This window comes from Dama dama, chromosome 23 (genome assembly GCF_033118175.1).
Source record: "Dama dama isolate Ldn47 chromosome 23, ASM3311817v1, whole genome shotgun sequence".
Classification (NCBI taxonomy): domain Eukaryota; kingdom Metazoa; phylum Chordata; class Mammalia; order Artiodactyla; family Cervidae; genus Dama; species Dama dama.
The window spans coordinates 73402090-73428738 of NC_083703.1; the positions used below are offsets into that span (position 1 = coordinate 73402090).

General features: G+C 45.2%; 2 protein-coding genes across 2 annotated transcripts; one reads left to right on the top strand and one right to left on the bottom strand.

Moving 5' to 3' along the window:
- Window positions 1-447: 447 nt before the first annotated feature.
- LOC133045150 (elafin-like) lies at window positions 448-2202 on the top strand. The gene is made up of 3 exons (XM_061127354.1): window positions 448-607; window positions 1457-1798; window positions 2035-2202. The coding sequence occupies exons 1-2, from the start codon at window positions 526-528 to the stop codon at window positions 1795-1797; spliced, it is 423 nt and encodes a 140-aa protein (XP_060983337.1). The 5' UTR covers window positions 448-525; the 3' UTR covers window position 1798; window positions 2035-2202.
- A 15126-nt stretch (window positions 2203-17328) lies between these two features.
- Window positions 17329-23866, bottom strand: LOC133044481 (WAP four-disulfide core domain protein 5-like). Its single transcript, XM_061125862.1, has 3 exons — window positions 23782-23866; window positions 17556-17702; window positions 17329-17468 (listed from the first exon to the last, which is right to left on the bottom strand). The coding sequence occupies exons 1-3, from the start codon at window positions 23864-23866 to the stop codon at window positions 17329-17331; spliced, it is 372 nt and encodes a 123-aa protein (XP_060981845.1).
- Between the last annotated feature and the right edge of the window lie 2783 nt (window positions 23867-26649).

Genomic DNA, 26649 nt, shown 5'->3' on the forward strand with positions numbered 1-26649 from the left:
AAATTTGCCTTTGAGAGTTTTCTTTGGGATCAGGGGGAGAATGAAAGAAAAGCCTAGCGTGATGCTGGGAGGGGTAAACTGTTAAGTCTGGGTGGGGCTTGCAGGAGCTGGGGAGTAATGGGGGAACACCTTGGCTATGGAAACAGTACACCGGACCTACCACTGACTTGTTGAATGACTGTGGGTGATTCCTCTCTCTCCTTTGGGCTTCATACTCTTTAAGTATAAAGAATTTGGTCATGATGATGCCTACAGACCAGCCTGCCAGACTTCTTTGTGAGAATATGAGACAGCTCATGGGGCTATTAGAAATGATATAACAGTCACCATATCTCCCCATGGATAATCCCTGGGGAAGGGCCCAAGGTCCCTCCCAGGATGGGGGTGGATATTTCCTGGTAGAACTAAGAAAGAGTAAGTCTTATCCCTTGTGAAACCACAGACCCACCCTTGGCACCTGACCAAGCTGAAGCTGCATAAAACTAGGCTTAGTTACAGCTCTCAGTCATACACCTTCCTGACAACATGAAGACCAGAAGCTTCTTGGTCCAGATTGTGGTCCTTCTTGTCCTTGGGACGCTGGTGGCAAAGGCAGATGTCATAACAAGTGAGTGGACAAGTGGCCTGGGTGGGGCTGGCTTGGGTTGAGGAGAGGATGTTAGGGGCAGCCTGGGTCTTGACAAGGGGCAGCATGCAGAGCAGGAGCCCACTCTTCAGCCTGGAGTGTATCCAGAGAAGTAGGAAGTTGCCCACTAGACTCCATGTACATTCTGCCTCAGGACTGAGAAATCAGGGCTGTTTGTGGAAGGAGTGTTGTAACATGACCGGGTCTCAAGCACTGATACTTGGACAGAAGATGAAATGAAGTTGAGAAGCCCCAGGAATCTGGGCCCTGGGTGTGGGGGTCTCCTCCCTGTCTGTTTGCTCCATCAAAGCACCTGAGTCATCAGTCCTAGAAAAGAAGGTTAAGAACCAACAGGGCCTCAGAAATCATGGAGTCTGAAGACTTCTGTTTTCCAAAGCAGGACACTGAGATCCAGAGTGAGGTGAGGGATTGTCAGGGCAATCTCCAGAGCCAGGCTGGAGCTCAGGTCTCCTGGCATGTGTCTCACAGCTCCTTGCCCTTCCACCAAGTTTCCTCAAAGATGACCATGTGTCCTCATCTCCTGAAAGTCACTCCTCCCTGGCATATCCTCATGAGGGCCCAGGACCCAGAATGGAGGGTGAGGGGAAGAAACGGACACCCATAGGAAACCTGGACCTATAGACCTTTTCCCCAAAGCCCAGGGAACAGCCATCTGAGAGTGCAGACCCCAGCTAGCCCTGGTGAGCCTCCTCTGTCTCAGTGTCCCTCAGCTTAAGGGACACCACAGTGAGCAGTGGCTGGACCTGGAGGAAAGACTATATAGTTGAAGCAGACCCATTAGTCTAAATGTGGGGATATTTCTTTCAACAGGTAGTCCGAAAAGTCAAGGCATTAAGAAAGGAAATGTTGAAGTCAATGGAAAGGGTCCAATCAATGGTCAATCGCCTGTAAAAGGACAAGACCCAGTGAAAAGTCAAGATCCAGTGAAAGGTCAAGGTCCAGTGAAAGGTCAAGATCCAGTCAAAGGACAAGATGTAATTGTAGGACAAGAACGAGCCAGACTTCCATTCAAGCGTGGCACTTGCCCCAGGGTTCTGATCCGGTGCGCCTTGTGGAATCCCCGTAACAAGTGTCTGATAGATGCTCAGTGCCCAGGGGCCAAGAAGTGCTGTGAAGGCTTTTGTGGGAAGACCTGTATGGATCCCCGGTGAGGTGAGAACTGGGTGGAGGAAAAGGTGACCCGTGAGGGCACAGAGAGGCTGACTGGTGGAGGGTGATCCTAGGCTAGTGGGGGAAAGGACATGGGAAGGTGATGGAGAGACTGAGGGGTCTCAGAGGCTCTAACTGGGGTCCTGAGAAGGATGACATGTAGACTTGGTCCTGCCTCCCACTGCCTCTGAGTCTTTCACCTGCTGACTCACATTTCCGACTCTCTTTTCTTCTACCAGGTAGAGTCTTCTTGCTGCACCTGTGATGTCCCCAGGGAGGTAGGCCCCGGTGCCTGCCGCACGACCCTCTCCCAGACTGCCCCTTCTTCCTCTCATTCAGGAGGCCCAAGCTTGAGCATGGACTGCCTCCCTCATGAACTTTCCAATAAAAGACTGCTTTCAACTCCATTTGTTTCTGGCTCTTATCACTTCTGGGCTCCTGAGAGCTCTGGGTGTGGGCTTGAGACTTCCTGTCCCAGTGGAGAGTGGAGTGGGACCCATGGCAGATGTTCTTGGGGTGTGAAGGAGAGCAAGGGCTGGAGCAAGAGGCCTGTTCCTAGGGTTCACTGTAGAAATCCAAAAATCAACCCAAGAACCTCAGCCTCCTTTTCACCAGGAGATGGAAGCCTAGACATTTGGCCTCTGGCCTCGGACCAGGGAAATAAAGACCCCAAACCTTCCCATTGACCTCCACTTCTGACCTGGCTATGATCAACCCTGCCAGTGTGACCAGCCAGCCCTCCTGGTTAAACCTCTGACTCCCTCCTTCCCTTTGTCTAACGTTTCCCATGAATCTGTATCCTCCAAGAAGACAGAAAGACAGATGCCAGGAAATCCCTGCTCTCGAAGCATTTCACCTGTTCACACCTGAGATGACCTCCAATAACACACAATTCCTTTGGGTGAAGCAATATCCTCTCCCAGCTTTCTATTTCAAGATGTGAATGAGGAGGCAAGACACATCAATCTTCCATTTCATTGCTGAGTAAAGTTCTCTGAGGACATACAAGTTGGGGTAGAGTAGACTGGAGGAGTGAAGACAGCAGGAAGGCGTATGTTGGGTAACCTTGGATGACCTCATGCCCCACTGTCGTTGTGCAATGGAGTTCTCCAGGAAGAAGTGGGAGGGGCATTGGGGTTCAGTGGGCACCCCACTTGGGAATCAGGAGACCTGAGTTCTAGCTCTAGGCTCCTCCAAACTTGCTAGATGACTCCAGATAAATCTCTTTCTCTCTCTGAGCCTCGGTTTTCTCTTATTCAGTTTGAGGGGAGTTGGGTGAAATTATTCTGGAAGTCTAGTAATGAATGTCAGTTCAGCCCTGATATTCTGGTGCTGAAACATCTCTTCCTCGTGTGTGTGTGTGTTGGGCTATTCTAGAGGGGAGTTGGGGAGCAGAGGCCTTGTTGGGGACGAGAGATAGCCCAGTGTCCCTTAGACAACCCCGACCCCAGGAGCCAGGGTTCCCCTCTGATTCTCCAGGGAGTGGACTGGACCACGCATCTTGGAGCACAGACAAGAGCAGGGCCTAAACTTCTGGCCTGAGAAACATAATACACCACTGGTGGTGAGAACGGTTTCTGTTTTCGTGTTCTGTCTCTTCCAGACCCTGTACTAAACATGTCATAAGTATTGTCTTATTTCTCATTAGAACTCCCTCAGATGGGCCATATACACCTGGTTAATTTTGTTAAAAAATTGAAACCATGGGATTTCCCTGGCAATCCAATGGGTCAGAGTCTGCACTTCCAGTGCAGAGGATGTGGCTTTGATCCTCGATCAGGGAACTGAGATCCTGCAAACCACACAGCACAGCCAACAACAACAACAACAACAAAAGATTGAAGCCGTGAAAGCATCATTAATCACCCAATGACACAGAGCTAGTTAGTGATGATAAGTCCTAGTTTTTTTGAAACTTTTTATTGAAGTATAACTGATTTACAATGTTGTGTTCATTTCTTTTATACAGCAAAGAGATTCAGATATATATATCCATACACATATTTTTTCATATGCTTTTCCATTATGGTTTATCACAGGATATTGCATATAGTGCCCTGTGCTATATAGGAGGGCCCTGTAGTTTATTCATTCTATGTATTATAGTTTGCACCTACTAATCCCCAATTCCCAATCCATCCCTCCCCACCCCCACCCCCTTGTAACCATAAGTCTGTTCTCTGTGTCGGCGAGTCTGTTTCATAGATAAGGTCCTTTTTGTCATATGTTAGATTCCACATGTAAGTGCTATCATATAGTATTCGTCTTTTTCCTTCTGACTTACTTCATTTAGTGTGATAATCTCTAGGTTCACCCAAGTTGCTACAAATGGCATTATTTCATTCTTTTTTATGGCTGAATAGCACTCCACTTTGTGTATATCACATCTTCTTTATCCATCCATTTGTTTTTGTTTTCTTTTTTTTGTTCATCTATTGATGGACATTTCGGTTGTTTCCATGTATTGGCTATTTGAAGAGGGCTATATGAACATAGGGGTGCAACTATCCCATTTTATTTTTAAGATAGGGCTGCACCACATAGCTTACGGGATCTCAGTTCCCCAATCAAGGATTGAACCCAGGCCCAGGCCATGGCAGTGAAAGCACAAAGCCCTAACTGGACCCCCAGGGAACTCCCATGAATCTTATGTTTATTATAAACCAGCAATAATCAGAAAATGGGAAAAATTCCCAATACTAATGCCAACACAATGAAACCACTCAACAAATAAACTTAATGACAGAAGGGAGAACTTTAAAAAAGAAATGTAAACAAGTATTCACATAGCAAATAAAAAAGTCTTGCATAAAGAATTAACATGTTCCAGAGTGTGAAGATTCTGTATGGTGAAGACAGAAATATTTTCCCCATTGATTTTGTCTCTTTCATCCATTTTATTGAGATAAAATTGACATATAACATTGTACAAGTTTAAGGTGTATAACCTGGTGATTTGATATATGTATACACTCAAAATATTTACCACAGCAAGAATAGCTAATAAATCCTTCTCCTCAGGTAATGCTATTTTATTGTTGTTGTTGTTATGGTGAGAACATTAAAGCTCTACTTTCATAGCAACTTTCAAGGATGCAATAGCTTTGCCCCTGCACAGCCTCCCTTGGTGATTTTGGCACCAGATTAACAAAACAGTCCAAGGAGGGGGTGGTTGTTATTGTTGTTGGGTCGTTCAGTCACTCAGTCACAACCGATTCTTTGTGACCCCATGGACTGCAGCAAGCCAGGCTTCCTCATCATTAACCATTTCCCAGAGTTTGCTCAAACTCATGTCCATCGAGTCAGTGATGTCATCCAACCATCTCATCCTCTGTTGCCCCCTTCTCCACCTGCCTCAGTCTTTCCCAGCATCGGGGTCTTTTCCAATGAGTCAGTTTTTCGCATCAGGCGGCCAAAGTATTGGAGCTTCAGCTTCAGCATTGACTTTAGGACTGACTAGCTTGATCTCCTTGCTGTCCAAGGAACTCTCAAGAATCATCTTTTAGAGTTTCAAATAGCTCAACGATGAAGCAAGGGGTCAGGGACAATAAAATGTCTTTAGAGGGGACTCACTTGGTGATTCGGTTGGGTCCACCTGCCAATGCAAGGGATATGGGTTTGATCCGTGGGCCGGGATCTAGGAACCCACATACAGTGGGGCAAATAGGCCCACAAGCTGCAGCCACTGAGCCTGTGTGCCCTGAAGCCCATGCTCTGCAGGAAGCAAAGCCACCGCAGAGAAGCCTGCACACCGCAACTAGAGAGTAGCCCCCACACCGCAACTAGAGAATAGCCCCCTTTTGCTGCAACTAGAGAAAATCCTATGCACAGCAGTGAAAACTCATCCCAGCCAAAAATAAATAAATAAACAAAATTATATAAAAAGGAAAAGTCTGTGGGTAGATGTACTTTCCCTTTTTGTTTTATATCAGTTGTACAAGGAGAAATTTAGGAAGAAATGCTTTTACCAATTTCACTCAGCAAATCAGGGCCACCAAGACCTGATTCCCTCTCTCCTAGACCAATGTTCATTCTACCTAACTTTGGAACTTGCAGATTTGATCAAACTCTTATAAATGTAAATTTCTCTGATTCTGATTGATGCCTGGACATTTGTCTTCTGACACGTGGAGCGCACTGGCATTAAAAAATTTTATTCATGTATAGTGTCAAGGGGGAGTTATTCACTCAAAGAAATAAGGGATTCACATCATGATAAGGGGCCCAAATGGGGCAACATGACTCTGGACCAAGTATCCATCGGTTCCATGTCCCCATTTGGACCATGTTCTGCTGACTTGGGAGCCTGTACCTGGGCAGAGAAGAGAGTCTTTTCATTCCTATTGAGACATCCAGCCTCATATTCCTTCCAGGTACCTGCTATTCTCTGTCCTTGCTGGATTCAGAAGCAGTCAGTACTGTGCCCAATCCACTTAGACTCAGAGAAGTTCCACACACTCTCTGGACCTCACTGACACCATCTGTAAAAGAGAAGGCCAGAGCAGGTGGAGGTTTCCAAGCTCTTTGCACTAAAACTCCAAATGACCTAGAACCTATTACAGGCATATCTGACATGTGAATAACTCCAGGCAGGAAGTCAGGGGGAGGGTCAGAAAGTGGGTTTGTGACTTCCAGGCACTGTTAAGGTCACACACACACACACACACAGAGCTTTGAGCTATGTATAATAGCTTGAGAAGAACAAACATCAAATGTTCAGTGCCAGTGGGAGGACTCATTCTTGCTCCCTACTTCCACCTGCTGGATCTAGCATCCAACAACCTGGAGCGCCCATCAGAGGCTGGGAGCCTTCTGCCCGTCTCTGAGGTTTCCTGGTCATCCCTGAGGCAGAAAAACTGAGCATCACTCAAAGGTTACAGAAAACTCTAAGTGCTTCTGATGCCCTATCCAGAACAGGACCAGCGATGCTCTCTTCCCACTGGGCCTGTGTGTCATCCTTCTTGGGGTGCGAGTCCTAGGTGTCAGAAACAGGCACCCGGTATTTATCAGCTCTTTCAACTTCCCTGATCACACAGCCTTCCATCTAGTTAGAACAGGCAGTACACTTTCAGATGATCATGAACCACTTCTTTACTTAAACATGAAAAACCTGAGGCTCAGAGAGGAAGATGACGGGCTTTCCAAAGTCACAGCGTCTTCTCCAGCTGGGTCCACAACTAAGATGTAGAACTAACTTCCTGATTGTGTTGTCACTACTGCGTAATCTGTTTCCTGCAGGGCAGTCCCTAAGATGAGATCAATACTCTTGAGTGATGGGACAGCACACGGAAATATGTTGATGGAAATGTATACAAATGGAGAAGATGGTGCAGATGGAAGCAATTTGGCTGAGATGATCCTCTACAAATCTGTTGAATCAGCTATTCTCAATGTTAAGGCAATTATCCTCAATGTCAAGGCAGTTATCTTCAGTGTCAAGGCAATTATTCTCAATGGGGTCTCTGGCTCCCCCTTATTCTTCCTTTTCAATGATCTCAGCTCCTTGTGTTTTCCAGGTTCACAATATTGAGAACAACAGCTCCTGTAGAATCTCTCAGCCTCTTTCACTGTTTAAGGGACTGATGGAGCCCTTGGCGACAATCTCTCCAGCTTCCTCATTTTACAGTTGATAGAACTAAAACCCAGAGGAGGGAAAGAATTGCCCAAAGTTGTTAGTGAATCAAATATATTGTAGTAAAATGCAATGGAAACCATGTTTTCCAAACTGGCGTTTCATGATCAATGAGATGGTGCATCTTTCATATCGATTCAGGTGTTAGTTAACACTTTCTCCCCCTCCATGAGCTGCCTTTTCATGTCCTTGTTCCCTTTTCTATTGAGCTGTTCTGATCAGTTTAATTGCCTTGTCACAGCTCCTCCTTTTACATTTATTTTATTTATTTTAAATGGAAATATATTTGACATATAACTCGGTAAGTTTAATGTGTGCCACATATTAACTTGATACACATATATTGAAATATGATTGCCATTGTATCAATAATTAGTGTCACCATCATGTTACATAATTATCTTTTTTTTAGTGGATGAAATAAATTCTAGTCTCAGCAAATTTAAAGATCATAATACAATATTATTGTACTTATTCAGTCTACTGTGGATTAGATCTTTAGGACTTATTTCCTACTCTTTACAAATTTGTACCCTCAAATAATCCATCTCTTATACCTCCCTATACCCTAGAACCATTTTTCTCTCTGTTTATATGAGTGTGGCTTTTTAGATTTCGTATATAAGTAGTTTCATACAACACTCGTCTTTGTCTGACTTATCTCACTTAGCATAATGTGTTCAAGGTCCATACATGTTGTTGTAGGTGGCAGGCTTTCCATCTTTTTCATGGCAGAGTAATATTCCATTATATATGGATCTACATATGTCACATCGTCCTTATCCATTCACCTGTATGGGCACTTAGGTTGTTTGTGTACCTTGGCTCTTGTGACAAATGCGGCAATAAATGTAACAGTGCACATATTGTTTGTCTATCTCGGACTGATCTCACCTAGCCTAGGGTCCTCAGGATTCATCCTGTTGTCACAAATGGCAAGATTTTCTTATTTTTTAATGGCTGAATAACATTTATATACATGAATAATAGAATGAAATGTTGGAAAAAAATCAAGAATTTAACATAAAGACCTAAAAAAAAAATACAGAGTAAACCAAAGGAGAACTAAAAGGAAAATAATAAAAAAGATAATTAAAATTTCTAAAATCAGGAATAGGAAAACAGTAGAAGATATAATCAATAAATAAAAGTCCTATTTAAACACTACAAAATAGTGAGACCACGAGCTATTTAATTAGTTCTTTTTTTTTTTAAAGAAAGAAGCAGAACTAAATATAATAAAGCGTGTTGGTGGAAATCACCATGGAATGAGAAAAAGTGATCCTGAGATATTTCACAGATGAGCTTCTTTTCTCGCCCCTTTTGGCTGCTGTCCTGGCCCCGAGGTTCTGAGGATGAGAAGGCTGGGTGAGGGATAAGCTGGCTGAATAATATTTCAGCGTCACAAAGTGGGACTGAAAACAAAGCTCATGAGATTTAGAGTACAGGCTTTTAAGTAGCTGATTTGTCAAGCCAATCAGAAGGATTTTTCCTAAACTTGAATTGCATCTCAGAGAGGACAGGCCCGGCAGAACTGGAGGAGAGCGGTGAAGATGTACAGAGGAAAAGCATAATGTCTTGGTGTTACCCTCCCTACACGACCTGAAACAGACCAGTGCCGGGACCGTGGCCTGAGAAGGGTTTGCTGACACTCAGGATGAGGGTTTGGGTCACACCACCAGGTAAGCCACTGAGAGTAGCTCTGATGGTAGCTGAGGACAAGGAGACGAATGGGGTGACGAGGAGGGGTGATGATGATGGCGAGCACCTGCAGGAGGGACTGGGGCTGTAGTCTGCCCCACGGACCCCACCCTCTATGGTCTCCTACGGGAAGAGAGCCCACCAGAGCTGTTCCCAGTGTGAATGGAGATGTGGATCCCCAGAGCAGAAGGAGGTGTGCAGCTCAGAGCTCCTTCAAGAAGCAGCTCGCCACCCAGCTGCGAGGAGTGTGTTAGCTGATCACGGACAGGAAGTGCCTTTCAGACACCTGGTACTTGAGCTGAGATCACACTATACCCGGGGAAGCCCCTGGCCAGGAACAGAGTAAGGCTGTCTTTCAAGGCTCTTTCCTTTTCTGCCTAATGGAGGACCCCCACTATGGAAAATCCTTGCTCCAGAGCTGCCCCAGGGGGCTGGCAGGGATGTGATCAGGTCAGCAATGTGATGCTCCTGGTACCTAGTCCTGCATCCTCTCCTTCCCTTTCACAGATGTTGCTTTGCCATGAAACTTGCACTGCTAACTCTGTCTCAGCTTCTGCTCCCTTGAGAATGTACTTTGCAAAGCGTGGATCATAGAGTTATGAGGCTTCAGGCTCAGGGCACTGTAAGAATGAGCGTCCAGGCAGCGTGATCACAGCCAACCACAGCTCAACAACTGTGCGATGTGAACACCTTTACTCTGTCCTGGACACTCACCGCAGCCACCAGTGGTCCCTGACTGGGTGCTGCTGTGGCGGAAAATACTGCACTGCCCTGTGAAAGGCTGCCCTTTGGTCCTTGCTGCTTAGGGTCACTCAGTGGAGATCTAAGTGTCAGGTAGGAGCATCAGATTTGCCAGGCGTCTTAGTGCAGCCCTAGCTATCAGAGTGAAGCATGATTTGTTCAGTGTCTGCAGCAGGGGTCCAGAATGTCCCTCAAGACTCAAGTATGGGGACTTCCCTGGTGTTCCAGGGGCTAATCCTCCATGCTCCCAATGCAGGGGACCCAGGTTCAATCCCTGGTCAAGGAACTAGATCCCACATGTCGCATCTAAGAGCTTGAATGCTGCAACTAAAGTTCCCGCATGCCACAACTAAAGATCCTGCCATAATAGAAGAACACACCTGCCACATCTAAGATTCAACACAGCCAAGTAAATAAAAAAAAAAACTGGAAATAGAACTGCCATATAACCCAGCAATCCCACTTCTGGGCATACACACTGAGGAAACCAGATCTGAAAGAGACACGTGCACCCCAATGTTCATCGCAGCACTGTTTATAATAGCCAGGACATGGAAGCAACCTAGATGCCCATCAGCAGATGAATGGATAAGGAAGCTGTGGTACATATACACCATGGAATATTACTCAGCCATTAAAAAGAATTCATTTGAACCAGTCCTAATGAGATGGATGAAGCTGGAGCCCCTTATACAGAGTGAAGTAAGCCAGAAAGATAAAGAACATTACAGCATACTAACACATATATATGGAATTTAGAAAGATGGTAACGATAACCCTATATGCAAAACAGAAAAAGATACACAGAAATACAGAACAGACTTTTGAACTCTCTGGGAGAAGGCGAGGGTGGGATGTTTCGAGAGGAATTGGGTGGAGAGGGAGGTGGGAGCGGGGATTGGGATGGGGAAGACATGTAAATCCATGGCTGATTCATATCAATGTATGACAAAACCCACTGAAATGTTGTGAAGTAATTAGCCTCCAACTAATAAAAAAATTAAAAAAAAATTTTTTTTAAAAAGACTCAGGTCTGAACTCAAAAGGGAGGTACCAAAATACAGTGGGCAGTCAACAAACATCAGATACCCTCTGCCTACTCCCCGTGAAACTCCAGAGAGTCTTCACATTGGCGGTTACAAACGGGATATCACAAATGTTGCCACCTCTGAAACAGAAGCCACACTCCCTGGTCACCATGGCAAAGCCCTGGAAAGTGCCTTCTCTTATCAGATTCCTCTTTTACCAGTTTCTCTCTTAGCAGTAGTTTCTTTCATAAGGTCATTTTTAATGGATCTGAATCATTTTTCTACCCATTTTATTTTTTAATTTATTCAGTTGCTCAGGGTGTTAGTTGAAGCGCTTGGGATGTTTAGCTGCAGCATTTGGGATCTAGTTCCCTGACTGCAGATTGAACCCAGTCCCTCTGCATAGGGAGCGTGGAGTTCTTAGCCACTGAACCATCAGGGAAGCCCCTCTATCCAGGGAACCAGTAAAGTTGCTCAGTCGCATCCAACTCTGCCATCCCATGGACTATAGGCTACCAGGCTCCCCCACCCATGGAATTTTCCAGGCAAGAATATTGGAGTGGGTTGCCATTTCCTTCTCAAGGGGATCTTCCCAACCCTGTGTGCATTGCAGGCAGATGCTTTACCATCTGAGTCATCAGGGAAGCCCTAGGGACTAGCCCCTTCCCCAAAGACCAGGTCTAAATTCCCTCCCCGCGCCATCCACCAGCCAAGCGTGTTGGAGGCTCCATGTCAAGCGTCTGGTATGCCATAGGTGCACAGTGTCAGGTGCCCTCTGGCCTCAAGAGTCAGGCTTGGGTTTGAATATCTCTCATTCCCCGACTGGGGGGTCTTTGGCCAAATCACCGAGTCCGCCTCCTTCATTTACATAAAGGAAATGCTGAGCTGTACCTTGGATGATGAGAGCTATTGAAGGCAGGATATCCTGGCACCTGCTGGCTGCCCATACAGTATGTCTCCTTGCCCAAACCTGGATTTTCGCACACCTGAGCATTCCTACGGGATCTTGGACAAGCCGGTACTTTGAACCTCAGTTTCCTCTTTTACACAATGGGATAGCAATGCTTACTATCTAGGGTTATTGGGAGAATCAGTTTAGACCAGAAGGTCTTAAGTTGCGTTCCCTGAGCTAGCAGAGTCACCATCACTTGGGGATTTGTCAAAGATGCAGCATATTCTTAGCCTGCTGGGGACTTGCTGAATCACAAACTCAGGGGAGGAGATTCAGCAGTGTGCGTTTCAACAAGTTTGGAGGGTGATTCTGATGCACGGTCAGGATTGAGAAGCATTGGCTTAGACTTTTTAAAACATCTGTAGAGTCTGTCAGAGGGCTTCCGTGGGGGCTCAGCAGTAAAGAATCCACCTGCTAATGCAGGAGACATGGGTTTGATTCCTGGGTCAGGAAGATGCCCTGGAGGAGGGCATGGCAACCCACTCCAGTAGATTGCCTGGAAAATCCCATGGACAGGGGAGCCTGGCGGGCTATAGTCCATAGGGTCCCAAAGTGTCAGATACAACTTAGTGACTACACAGCAACCATAAGCTTCAACCTGACTGAATTTTGAACTCTTGTGTGACCATAAGCAAGTCATGTCACCTTTCAGAGCTTCTGTGAACTATTAAAAGGAGTGGTCAAAAATGTTAAATGATCTAATGCCTTTAGCAGGCCTGGCTCCAGAAGGGGTATGAAAAGTAATTCACCTGTTTTACTGTCTCCTAGAGTTAGGCAGGTGGGTTTATTGTCACCCCGATGCATCTGGAGCCTTGAAGAAGATGCTTTTCTCCAGATTTCTATTTCTGGCACGATGCACAATTCACAATGCAGACAATAGCACCTGCTCTCAAAAGCTGGAGGATTAAGGTAGGTTATGGACATGCTCAGCCTTAGCGGATACTCAGGAAATGTTAGATCCTTCCACTACTCACTGTCTCCAAGCTCTGCTGGATTCAAGGGCTAGTGACTCACCTCCTGACCCTCAGTAATCTCATCTGGGCTGTGGCTTCAGTAATGCCTGCTTCTCAGGGTGGACCAGAGACTGAGTGTGTATCCAGCCACTGGCCCAGTGCCTGACAGGAAGCATGCAGAGTACCTTTCACTCACCCTAGGCCTGATGTCTAAGTAGGTGGGGATTTCTTCCTTACCTCTGTCACTTGTGTGACCTCTGGCCAGTCTCCTGCAGCTCTGGGTTTTAGCTCCCTTATCTACAGAATGGAGATAATACATTCCGGTGAAGAGTTATTGTGAGTACGTGTGCAGAGGCCTCTGGAACACAATAGATGCTCAATAAATGTCAGTTCATCACACTTCCCTCATTAGACTTGGGTTCAAATTCTGCGTCTGCCATTTACTAACTGTTGACCTTGACCAGAATCAGGCCCCTCTCTGAGCTTCGGTTTTCTCATCTGTGAACTGGGGAACATCTTAGGTTCTATGAGAAGTTTGGAGGATTAAATGAGGCAAATTGTTTATGGGCAGCACCATTCCTGGCACATAATTCGTGCACAAGAAATACATATGTGATACAGCCTCTATGCCTCTACTGGACTTGGATTAAAAAGATGGGGTTTCTAATCCAGTTCCATCACCCATTAGGCACATGACTGTGGGCAAATCCTTTTCCCTTTTGCCTAGAACTCACCTTCCTGCTCTATGAAACAGGATGAATAATTTAACGAACCTTCTCTGACAAGAATCTGAATATCAGTAGGAAAGATTAAATTATTTGCTGAAAATTATTACCCAGCTAGCCCATGGCACAGTTGAGGCTGGAGACTAGACTTTTTGATTCAAGACGCTCCATATATTAATTTTGAGCACCTAGTATGTGCTGGACAATTCTCAGAGCTCTAGATACACTTCACTGAGTTTAATCCCTCCACTAACCCTGACTGGGAGATTTTCAACTCCTTCTGTACAGATGAGCCAATGGGACAGCATCAAAGCTCAGCCACTTCCACGCTGCTCACTCCTTGAGGGAGTTCTCATCGTGGGGCCTCGGGCACTGGGATCCCTGGGGCAGCCTGGCTTCCTATTCTTGCAGCCCACGCCCCTTCCCCTAACCTCGCCTTCGCTTCCCGCCCCCCAAGGGAGGACCTGTAGGGGCCTTTCCAGGGCGCCCGCGGGCCTTGTGGTTTCATAAGGCGCAGAGGCTGGAGAGCCGCTTTCCGGCGGGATCGCTCAGCCCTGCGGCCCCTCTGCGCCTCTGCAGCCTGCAGCCTCTGCCCAACCTTCCTCCGACCCGGGTGGCTGAGGTCTATTGATCGCTGCCGCTGCCCGGGGAGGGAGCCCGGAAGCGGTGCTTTCTATTCCTGACTCGGTTGAGAGAAGAAGCGGGGTGTGTGGAGACTGGGCCCCCACAGCCCGGGCATCCTCACCAAGTCAGAGGCCAGGGGATGAGGGGTAATTTGGTGGGGGGTCCCTAGAGGACAGCAGGAATAATAGCTTCCTTAGTTGAGTGCTTAATATGGGCCAGGGACTGGGCTTCAGGTGACTTATCTAAGTTCTTGCCGACAGGGTCTTCTCTTCCCTGTTTCACAAGTGTCACTTGCTCAGGGCACTTAGCTAGACCTTGTGGACCTGGGATGGGGACTCACATATTCCAATATTTCAGCAGGAACATGTTGAAACAGGGAAGCCTGAAACAAATCATTTTGCCCCCGAAATTCAGTGTCCTCACCTGCCCACAGAATTCCTGATTCACTGTGGCAAGGGTAAGACAGAACCCTGCCAAAGAGCTTTGTCAAGGTGTGTGACCCACAAGCTTTTATTAAACACCTACTGTGTGCCTGGTCCTGAAGATTAGGACCATACAAGAAAGGATTCCTACTTTACAGATATTGTTATTAATAATGATGATTTATTTATTGGGCTTGGTTCCAATATTCTATAACCTCATCTTTTAAACCGAAAAATGTTTGTGACATAGGCACTATTATTATTATTCCAATCTTGCAGATAAGAAATGTAAGGCTTTGAGAGGTGAGGTGACTTGCTCAAGGTCATATGGTCGACTTCTGAGTCCTCTAGGCCATGACTGTCTGATAGATGTAATGTGAGCCACAAACAGACTTTAACGTTTTCTTAAGGCAACTTTTAAAAACAGTAAAAAGAAAGGGGTAACATTAGTCTTACTACTATATTTTATTTCACCCCAATATTATTAATATAATTTCAACATGGTATCAATAAAGAAATTATGAATGATACATTTTACATTTTCATTTTTGTGCTAAGTCTTCAAAGTCCAGGTATTTGTTTGGGGGGGGGGGTTTGGATGTTTTTAATATTTATTTATTTGTCTGAACCAGGTCTTAGCTGCGGTGTGTGGAATCTTTACGATCTAAACCACCAGGGATGCCCCACATGTGGGCTCTTTTACTTGCAACATGCAGGGTACTTTTTTCTTTTTTTTTAGTTGCAGCATGCAAACACCAGGGCTTCCCTGGTGGCTCAGACGGTCAAGTGTCCGCCTGCAATGCAGGAGACCTAGATTTGATCCCTGGGTTGAGAAGGTCCCCCGGAGAAGGAAATGGCAACCCACTCCAGTACTCTTGCCTGGAAAATCCCAAGGATGGAGGGTCCTGGTAGGCTACAGTCCATGGGGTCTCAAAGAGTCAGACACAACTGAGCGACTTCACTGCACTTCATGCAAACTCTTGGCTGTGGCATGTGGGATTTAGTTCCCCAACCAGGGATTGGAACCTGGTCTCCCTAGCAACTTGAAGAAATATGAAATTAATCACCTCATAGTTTCTGTGGATCAGAAATCTGAGCATGACATGGCTGGATTCTCTACTCAGCGTTTTACTAGGTTGAAGTTAGGTGTCAGCCAGGGTTGTGGTTCTCATCTGGGGTTTGGGGTTCTCTTCCAGCTCACAGAGTGTTGGCAGAATTCATTTCCCTCTGGTTGTAGGATGGACCTCCCTCTTTTCCTGTGTGCTGTCTGCTGGGGATCACTCTCAGGAATGTCCATTGGGATGGCTGTGTGTGTTTCTGTGTGTGTGTGTGCCTGTGTACGTGCACGCTATGTTGCTTCAGTAGTGTCTGATTCTTTGCTACCCTATGGACTGTAGCCCACCAGGCTCCCCTCTCCATGGGATTCTTCAGGCAAGAATGCTGGGGTGGGTTGCCATTTTCCTTCTCCAGGGCCTCTTCCTGACCCAGGGATCGAACCCTAATCTCTTACATCTCCTGCATTGGCAGGCAGGTTCTTTACCACTAGTGCCACTTGGGATGGCTGTCATTCCCTTAACACCCCCACTCATTAAGCTCTGGCCATGGACCAGGCCCACAAGAAATAGAGGCCAGTGACTTATTATCCAATGGTAGAGTCAGACCCACCCATAAATAATGACATCTCAACAGTTCAGACAACATTTCCCCAAATGTGGAGCAATTTGAAATGATCTTAGGGTGTGTCTGGATGCAACATCGTACAACAGTGACTCTTGCATCGAAAAAGTTCTTTTCAATGCTGAGTATACCGGCAAGAATATCCCAGATTAGAGGTCTGTGTCTTTAATGTCTCTTTAACCCTCGTTAATCATCCTTTATCACAACAGAGACAGAGAGCAGGCTTCAGGCTCACAGGCAGGTGGCAGTATCTAGCCAGAATCTAATATTATTTCATATCATTTAATCAGACATGATTTACTTACATGGAACTTCATTGCTTTCATTGTATCTGCTTTTACACTTACATTCTGTTTGTGACAAGTGACCCTGTTTATCCCATTTAAAGTAGTGATATCCAGTTTTTCTTCTCAAGTAAATTTATTTTTATACAAAAGTGAGTCCCTTGGAAGAAAAACATTAGGTCAATAGGAGTACAGGCAATACACAAAATATCATGATGCTATTTTACAGGTATGGTGAACATTGTGAACAGATTGGTGTTTGGAAAATTCTTCTAGAACAGAGTTTATTAAGGTTGGAATTTCCACTGGCAGGGCAGCTTCTCTCTGGGTTGCTGGATCCCAGACCCCACCCATCTTCATTTCTTCCTGCAGAGAACCCCATCCCGTGGTTCAGAGTTATGGATCCTAAGCCAGAATTAGCCTGAGGAGAGACAAGGAAAAGGTTAACCCCCTTTCCATAATAAAGCTCTGGGTTCTGGGTCTGATTCCCCCATCCAGACCCCATCAGCCCAGCCACGAAGGCAGGACTCCCCCACCCTCGTTCACAGGGCCAAACTGAGGCTCAGAGAGTTTAGGGCTGTGGTCCAGGTGAAACAAGTTCAACAACAGGACAGAGACACCCGGTTCCTGTCATCATAGGAGGACCCTTCCCACCCCATCCACTTCTCCCGGGCTGGCCACAGGAGGCCCAGGCTTCTGGGGAGGTTCCTGTTCAGCTGGCTGAACTCGAGGGATCTCTTAGGGCTGGGGCTCAGAGAGGGAAGGAGCTGGCCCGAGGCACACACAGCCCTACCTCAGACAGGGTTTCTGCAGTCCCGGCCGCAGGCACCCAGGCAGCACCGCTTGTGGCCCTGGCAGTCCGAGTCCTTGGAGCAGAGGTGCTGCACGGGGCTCAGGCAGCGCAGATGGTCCTCGGGGCATCTGCCCATCTTAACTGCAACACAGGAACCGGGGGAGTCCTGCCGGTGTGCCGGCCCTGGGGCTTGGGGTCTGGCTGGCGGTCAGCACAGTGGAGAGGGACCCTTATCTGAGACCTTCTGCACGCACTGGAGGAAGCACGCTTGGCGACAGCACTTCATCCCTGAGGGACACTGGCTGTCGTGCAGATACTGGTCAGGCACCGAAAGGAGGCAGGGCCCGTCATCCGGTGGGCAGCCCCCAGACTTCTCTGTAAGAGAACTCCCCAGATTTTGCCACTGGAGGCAGTTCAGAATTCAATATCAGCGCTGTCCTGGGGATTGCGTCATCTAAATTCTCCACTCCATACTTCTTTGCCCATCGTTTGCAATTTTTTTTTTAAATTTTGGAATGGGCTTGCTTGTTTTTTATTTATTTTTTTATTGACATCAAAAGTGAAATGTAATATTATATCAGTTTCAGGTGTGCAACGGGATGATTTATTTTCGTATGTCCTGCAGAATGATCACCACAGTGTCTTGTTAACATCGGTCACCATATATAGTTATAATTTTTTTTATTTTTTATTTTTTTTTTATTTTTTTAATTAGTTGGAGGCCAATCACTTCACAACATTTCAGTGGGTTTTGTCATACATTGAATTTTTTTTCTTGTGATGAGAACTTTTAAGATTAATTCTTTCAGCTACATCCAAATGTGAATTGTAGCATTATTAACTGCAGTCACCAGGCTGTACATTATATCTTTGTGACTTATTTTATATTTGGAAGTGTGTACGTTTTGACCCCCTTCACCCATTTCACTCCCACCCCTACACCCTACTTTTGGCAACAACCACCAACTGTTTTCTGTATCTATGAGCTTGATTTTTTTAGATGATACCATACAGTATTTATCTTTCTCTGTCTGATTTATTTCATTTAGCATAATGCCCTCAAGGTCCATCCATGCTGTTGTAAATGGCCGGCAAGGCTTTTTTGTTGTTGTTGTTGTTGTTTTAGTTTGTTTTGTACTCGAAGCCTCAGTTTTCTGTCTGTGAAATGGGAAGCTAGACTGAATCCTCTCAGTGTTGGTTTGAGACTCAGATGACATAAAAGGCAGAGGAAAAAAAACACCAACGAAGTTCAAAATTTCCACCTGGGCAACTAGACCGTGCCTGGTCTAGCCCCAGCCCATCTGTCTGGTGTCTTCTTCTACCCTGTTTCCACTTGGCGGCTCCTGATCAGCTCCAAGCTGCTTCTCTTTGCAGGCCCTGTTTTTTGCCCCGTGTATTACTCTCAAGTTTGCATCTGCCTTCCCTAACCTTCTCTCCAAATCCAGGCTCCCCACTCACAGACATATACACAGAGACACAGTCATATACACACACCGGTGTGGTGAGAGTGTTACAGGCCCAAAAGGGATGGAGGTGGAGGCATCGCCTGGGTGGGGAGGCACCTGTCTGACTATCTCTGCAGCCCCAGCCTCTCCCATCTGTTGACAGGTCAGACTCAGCCTTTTATTTATTTTTTATTTTTTAAAAAATTAATTAATTAATTTATTTTCCTTTACAACATTGTATTGGTTTTGCCATACATTGACATGAGTCCTCCATGGGTGTAAATGTGTTCCCCATCCTGAACCCCCCTCCCACCTCCCTCCCCATCCCATCCCTCTGGGTCATCCCAGTGCACCAGCCCCAAACATCCTGTATCATGCATCGAACCTGGACTGGTGATTCATTTCACATATGATAATTTACATGTGTGAATGCCATTCTCCCATATCATCCCACCCTCGCCCTCTCCCACAGAGTCAAAAGACTGTTTACTACATCTGTGTCTCTCTTGCTGTCTCACATACAGCGTTATCATTACCATCTTTCTAAATCCACATATATGCATTAGTATACTGTATTGGTGTTTATCTTTCTGGCTTACTTCACTCTGTATAATGGGCTCCAGTTTCAATCATCTCATTAGAACTGATTCAAATGTATTCTTTTTAATGGCTGAGCTATATTTCATTGTGTATATGTACCACAGCTTTCTTATCCATTCATCTGCTGATGGGCATCTAGGTTGCTTCCATGTTCTGGCTATTATAAACAGTGCTGTGATGAACATTGGGGTATACGTGTCTCTTTCAGATCTGGTTTCCTCGGTGTGTATGCCCAGATTTGGATTGCTGGGTCATATGGGAGTTCTATTTCCAGTTTTTCAAGCAATCTCCACACTGTTCTCCATAGTGGCTGTACTAGTTTGCATTCCCACCAACAGTGTAAGAGGGTTCCCTTTTCTCCACACTCTCTCCAGCATTTATTGCTTGTACACTTTTGGATGGCAGCCATTCTGACTGGCATGTAATGGTACCTCATTGTGGTTTTAATTTGCATTTCTCTGATAATGAGTGATGTTGAGCATCTTCTCAAGTGTTTGTTAGCCATCTGCATGTCTTCTTTGGAGAAATGTCTGTTTAGTTCTTTGGCCCATTTTTTGATTGGGTTGTTTATTTTTCTGGAATTGAGCTGCAGGAGTTGCTTGTATACTTTTGAGATTAATTCTTTGTCCATTGCTTCATTTGCTATTATTTTCTCCCATTCTGTAGGCTGTCTTTTCACCTTGCTTATAGTTTCCTTTGTTGTGCAGAAGCTTTTAATTTTAATTAGGTCCCATTTGTTTATTTTTGCTTTTATTTCCAATATTCTGGGAGGTGGGTCATAGAGGATCTTGCTGTTGTTTATGTTGGAGAGTGTTTTGCCTATGTTTTCCTCTAGGAGTTTTATAGTTTCTGGTCTTACATGTAGATCTTTAATCCATTTTGAGTTTATTTTTGTGTATGGTGTTAAAAAGTGTTCTAGTTTCATTCTTTACCAAGTGGTTGACCAGTTTTCCCAGAACCACTTGTTGAAGACACTTTCTTTTCTCCATTTTATATTCTTGCCTCCTTTGTCAAAGATAAGGTGTCCATAGGTGTGTGGATTTATCTCTGGGCTTTCTATTTTGTTCCATTGATCTGTATTTCTGTCTTAGACTGGCTGACTGGATACAAAAACAAGACCCATATATATGTTGTCTACAAGAGACCCAACTCAAAACAAGGGACACATACAGACTGAAAGTGAAGGGCTGGAAAAAGATATTCCATGCAAACAGAGACCAAAAGAAAGCAGGAGTAGCAATACTCATATCAGAAAAAATAGACTTTAAAACAAAGGCTGTGAAAAGAGACAAAGATGGACAGTACATAATGATCAATGGATCAATCTAAGAAGAAGATATAACAATCATAAATATATATGCACCCAACATAGGAGCACCACAATATGTGAGACAAATGCTAATGACTATGAAAGGGGAAATTAACAATAACACAATAATAGTGGGAGACTTTAATACTCTACTCACACCTATGGATAGATCAACCAAACAGAAAATTAACAAGGAAACACAAACTTCAAATGATACAGAAGACCAGTTGGACCTAACTGATATCTATAGGACATTACACCCCAAAACAATGAATTTCACCTTTTTCTCAAGCGCACACAGAACCTTCTCCAGGATAGATCACATCCTGGGCCATAAATCTAGCCTTGGTAAATTCAAAAAAATTGAAATCATTCCAAGCATCTTTTCTGACCACAATGCAGTAAGATTAGACGTCAGTTACAGGAGAAAAACTATTAAAAATTCCAACATATGGAGGCTGAACAACACGGTGCTGAACAACCAACAAATCACAGAAGAAATCAAAAAAGAAATCAAAATATGCATAGAAATGAATGAAAATGAAAACACAACAACCCAAAACCTATGGGACACTGTAAAAGCAGTACTAAGGGGAAGGTTCATAGCAATATAGGGTTACCTCAAGAAACAAGAAAAAAGTCAAATAAATAACCTAACTCTACACCTAAAGCAACTTGAAAAGGAAGAAATTATGAACCCCAGGGTTAGTAGAAGGAAAGAAATCTTAAAAATTAGGGTAGGAATAAATGCAAAAGAAGCAAAAGAGACCATAGCAAAAATCAACAAAACCAAAAGCTGGTTCTTTGAGAAGGTAAATAAAATTGACAAACCATTAGCCAGACTCATCAAGAAACAATGGGAGAAAAATCAACTCAACAAAAATAGAAACAAAAATGGAGAGATCACAACAGACAACACTGAAATACAAAGGATCATAAGAGACTACTACCAGCAACTGTATGCGAATAAAAGGGACAACTCGGAAGAAATGGACAATATCTTAGAAAAGTACTACTTTCCAATATTGAACCAGGAAGAAATAGACAATCTCAACAGACCCATCACAAGCAAGCAAATTGAAACTGTAATCAGAAATCTTGCAAAAAACAAAAGCCCAGGACCAAACGGCTTCACAGCTGAATTCTGCCAATAATTTAGAGAAGAACTAACACCTATCCTACTCAAACTCTTCCAGAAAATTGCAGAGGAAGGTGAACTTCCAAACTCTTTCTATGAGGCCACCATCACCTTAATCCAAAACCTGACAAAGATGCCACCAAAAAAGAAATCTATAGGCCAATATCACTGATGAACATAGATGCAAAAATCCTTAACAAAATTCTAGCAAACAGAATCCAACAACATATTAAAAGATCACACATCATGACCAAGTGGGCTGTGTCCCAGGGATGCAAGGATTCTTCAATATCCACAAATCAATCAATGTAATACACCACATTAACAAACTGAAAAATAAAAACCATATGATTATCTCAATAGATGCATAAAAAGCCTTTGACAAAATTCAACATCCATTTATAATAAAAAACCCTCCAGAAAGCGGGAATTGAAGGACCATACCTCAACATAATAAAAGCTATATATGACAAACCCTCAGCAACATCATCCTCAATGGTGAAGAATTGAAAGCAATTCCCCTAAAGTCAGGAACAAGAGAAGGGTATCCACTCTTACCACTACTATTCAATATAGTTTTGGAAGTTTTGGCCAAAGCAATCAGAGCAGAAAAAGAAATAAAAGGAATCCAGATTGGAAAAGAAGAAGTAAAACTCTCACTATTTGCAGATGACATGATCTTCTACATGGAAAACCCTAAAGACTCCACCAGAATATTACTAGAGCTAATCAATGAATATAGTAAAGTTGCAGGATATAAAATTAATACACAGAAATCCCTTGCATTCCTATACACTAACATTGAGAAAACAGAAAGAGATATTAAGGAAACAATTCCATTCACCATTGCAACGAAAAGAATAAAATACTTAGGAATAAATCTACCTAAAGAAACAAAAGATGTATATATAGAAAACTATAAAACACTGATGAAAGAAATCAAAGAGGATGCAGATAGATGGAGAAATAGACCGTGTTCATGGATGAGAAGAATCAATACAGTAAAAATGAGTATATGAGCCAAAGCAATCTATAGATTCAATGCAATCCCTATCAAGCTACCAAAGGTACTTTTCAGAGAACTAGAACAAATAATTTCACAACTTGCATGGAAATACAAAAAACCTCGAATAACCAAAGCAATCTTGAGAAAGAAGAATGGAACTGGAGGAATCAACCTGCCTGAATTCAATCTCTACTACAAAGCCACAGTCATCAGACTCAGTCTTTTAAAGGAGGCAGAGGAGAGAGAGGTAGGGAATGTAGAGCTTCCTTCCGAAAATCCTGGATCCAGGAGACCATGCCCACTACTCAACTCCAGAGTCCCTTTCACAAATTGGGCTTGGAGACAGAGAAACCTGGAGAAGGACACAAACAAGATGGGCAGGAGGCCAGACCAGACCTAGTTTGCCATGGAGGATGACAGAAAAGATCATCTCCCTGCCTTGCAGTCCCACATGTCCAGGCACCCCCATGGAGACACCAAAGAGCAGGGACCAACCATCCACTCCCACCCTCCGCAGAGGCACAGGAAGACATGAGTTCTCACATGGCACCCATGCAGGCTCAGACACACATGTGTGCGGTCGTCCCTAGGGATACATGGGCAGACTCAGATCACACCGACACTCAGGCACAAAGCTACACGTATAACTAGAGGTAGACGCATGTGTGTGAACACAGTCCTATAGTCAGACGTGTAGACAGGCAAGCACCGGGAAACTGGCAAGAAAACATTTACAGCTGCACATGCAAGCAGGCTGACAGGCATGAAGATGTACAGACAAGAGACAAGCTGCTGGAAGTACTAAGAAGCGGGCACATGCACACACACACACACACACACACACACGCACAGACACAATTTACACTTCATTGCCTGCCTTTCCCCAAACTCTTATTCTCTTTTAAAAGGTAGAAACTGGCTCTGTCCTTGGAGCATAGGAACCTACCCATACTCACCTCCCTTCCTCCTGCCCAAGGCAGCAGATAACTGGCTCCCCAAACCCAGAAGGGTCACCAGAAGGAGGAGGCTCTGGGCCCTCATGTTTCTGTTGCCAACACCTGATAAGGTAGAATCCAGAGGCCCCTAGATTAACACCTACAACCTTGGGGAAGCTAGAGCAACTGAGTTAAGGGAGGAAAGAGAGGGGATAAACAGAGTGGTATGTGTCTGCCTCAATCTGGCCCCACCCCCTGCCCAAGAGCCACCGTGCAAGGGTGCTTGTGCAAGAACTGATGACGGGTGAGGACCTGCCCTGGGTGTCCAGGGCTGGGATCCAGTCCTGCCTGTATCGCTGATTTGGGTTGTGATATGGACAAGGCTTGTCTGTGTTTGGACCTCAGTTTTTCTCATTTGTATAAAGGGTGAGAGTTGATGAGTCAGATGGTCCCCTTCCTGGCTCTCTAACATCCTGAAGCCCCAGCAATGGCTTAGGTGGAGGATAGAACTCGGCTTTGAATGACCAGGAAGGATTTGCAGAGCTCTGAGATCTGCGAAGGGAAGCATACTAGTTAGGGTCAGCGCTCTCTGCTGGGGACGGCTGATCCAGGCTGGCAGGGTGAGTGGGGCCAGATCTGGTCTCTCCTCTAGGGCTCCGGTGGATGAGAGAGAGAGAGACCACTCTGCCTTTGGTAAGATCACCTCCAGTGGCATCTGGTAGAACTGCCCTCTGCCTGGAGCTGGCTGAGCTATCAGAGGTGGACAGAGCGAGGCTTTAGGGTTGGCTGTGGTGGCTAGTCACAGAGGATGAAGGTGGCCTCTGGGACCCCTTCCCTGGCCCTAAAGGATCCTGAGTAAAAGGTCATCTCAGTCAAACCCGCACCCTTCCCTGCCTAGATTTCACATCATCCGGCTCCTGTGTTTGGTAAAAGAGAGACAAGTGGTGCTCAAAGTCCTAAGGGGCCCCAAGAGGAAACGCACTGAACCTGAGTAACTCACCAGATCGGGAGGAGATCAGGGACATCCTCCCCGCCCTCCCGTCTGAAAGATGAGGGAACAGTTGCCTGTAGATGGGAGGGGGCTGGCTCAAGGACCCAATTAACTCTTAACTAGGCTGGGACGTCTTCTCCATGGGAACGTCGCTTCTCCATGATCCCCATCCTGTTCTTGGAAGTGAGGCGATCAGTCCTCTGACCCTGAGAAAGGAAGAGAGTGTTCCAGTCCAGGACAACCCTCAGTCAGGAAGTGCTCGCGGGGGTTTAACCTCATGCTGTCTTCTAAGTTCTCAGGAAAAGAGTGGCCCTGTAGTTCATGATCTAATGTGACTTTGGGAATTCTGGCATCCCCTTGGCAGCTTTCTTTAGAAGGAAAGCTTTATGAGGCTGATTTTTATTCCTGATTACAAACTACACAGACTACTTGGCTGTAGCTCACAAGAAAGTTCAATAAAAATCAAAACCCCAAACTGAAGCTCAGAGAAGGAGAGTTATTCTCCTGAGGTCACACAGCAAGTTCAGGGCAAAGCTGAGACTGACTTCCAGGCCATTGTTCTGGAAGTCACTCACAGTATCTCCTCCCAGGAACTTGAACTTCCTTGGCACATCCTTGGAACAGGACTGCGAGACCAGTTCATGGACAGCAGAGCTAAGAGGTCATTGGGGTGTGTCTAGGAAAGTCCCCCTTCCACTGTCGGTTCCTGCCACCCCTAAGTCTCCCCTACCCCCAAATTATTATTGTCTAGAGAAACGCTGGGCTGGATGAAGCACAAGCTAGAAATAAGATTGCCGGGAGAAATATCAACAACCTCAGATATGCAGATGACACCACTGTTATGGCAGAAAGCAATGAAGAACTAAAGAGGCTCTTGATGAAAGTGAAAGAGGAGAGTGAAAAAGTTGACTTAAAGCTCAACATTCAGAAAACTAAGATCATGGCATCCAGTTCCATCACTTCATGGCAGATAGATGGGGAAACAGTGGGAGACTTTATTTTTCTGGGCTCCAAAATCACTGCAGATGGTGATTGCAGCCATGAAGTTAAAAGACGCTTACGCCTTGGAAGGAAAGTTATGACCAACATAAATAGCATATTAAAAAGCAGAGACATTACTTTGTCAACAGAAGTCCATCTAGTAAAGGCTATGGTTTTTCCAGTAGTCATGTATGGATGTGAGAGATGACTGTAAAGAAAGCTGAGTGCTGAAGAATTGATGCTTTTGAACTGTGGTGTTGGAGATGACTCTTGAGAGTCCCTTGGACTGCAAGGAGATCCAACCAGTCCATTCCTAAAGGAGGTCAGTCCTGAGTGTTCATTGGAAGGACTGCTGTTGAAGCTGAAACTCCAATACTTTGGCCACCTGATGCGAAGAGCTGACTCATGTGACAAGACCCTGATGCTGGGAAAGATTGGAGGAGGGAGGAGAAGGGGACGACAGAGGATGAGATGTTTGGATGGCATCACTGACTCAATGGACATGAGTTTGAGTAAACTCCTGGAGTTGGTGATGGACAGGGAGGCCTGGCGTGCTGCAGTCCATGGGTTTGCAAAGAGTCAGACACGACTGAGCAACTGAAGTGAACTGAACTAAGAGGATGGCTCATGCCACTAAATTATTCTAACATATCAGAGACTCAGGGTGTTTTGCCTTATCGTTTATTTCTCAAAAGAGACCACAGGAAGGAGGTAACTATGCCATCCAGGCAGATGGAGTGCCTGCCAGTGGAGCTAAATCTCAGACTCCAACAGGAGAGATGCGTAAAGAGCAGGGACCTCCCAGTTAAATGTTGCAGCAACACTTTCTGATATTCTTGGGACATAATGAAGTGAGATGGCAGGGCTAGCAGAGCTGAGGGTTGGTGGAGCAGAGCTGAGGGTCAGTGGTCTGGGTT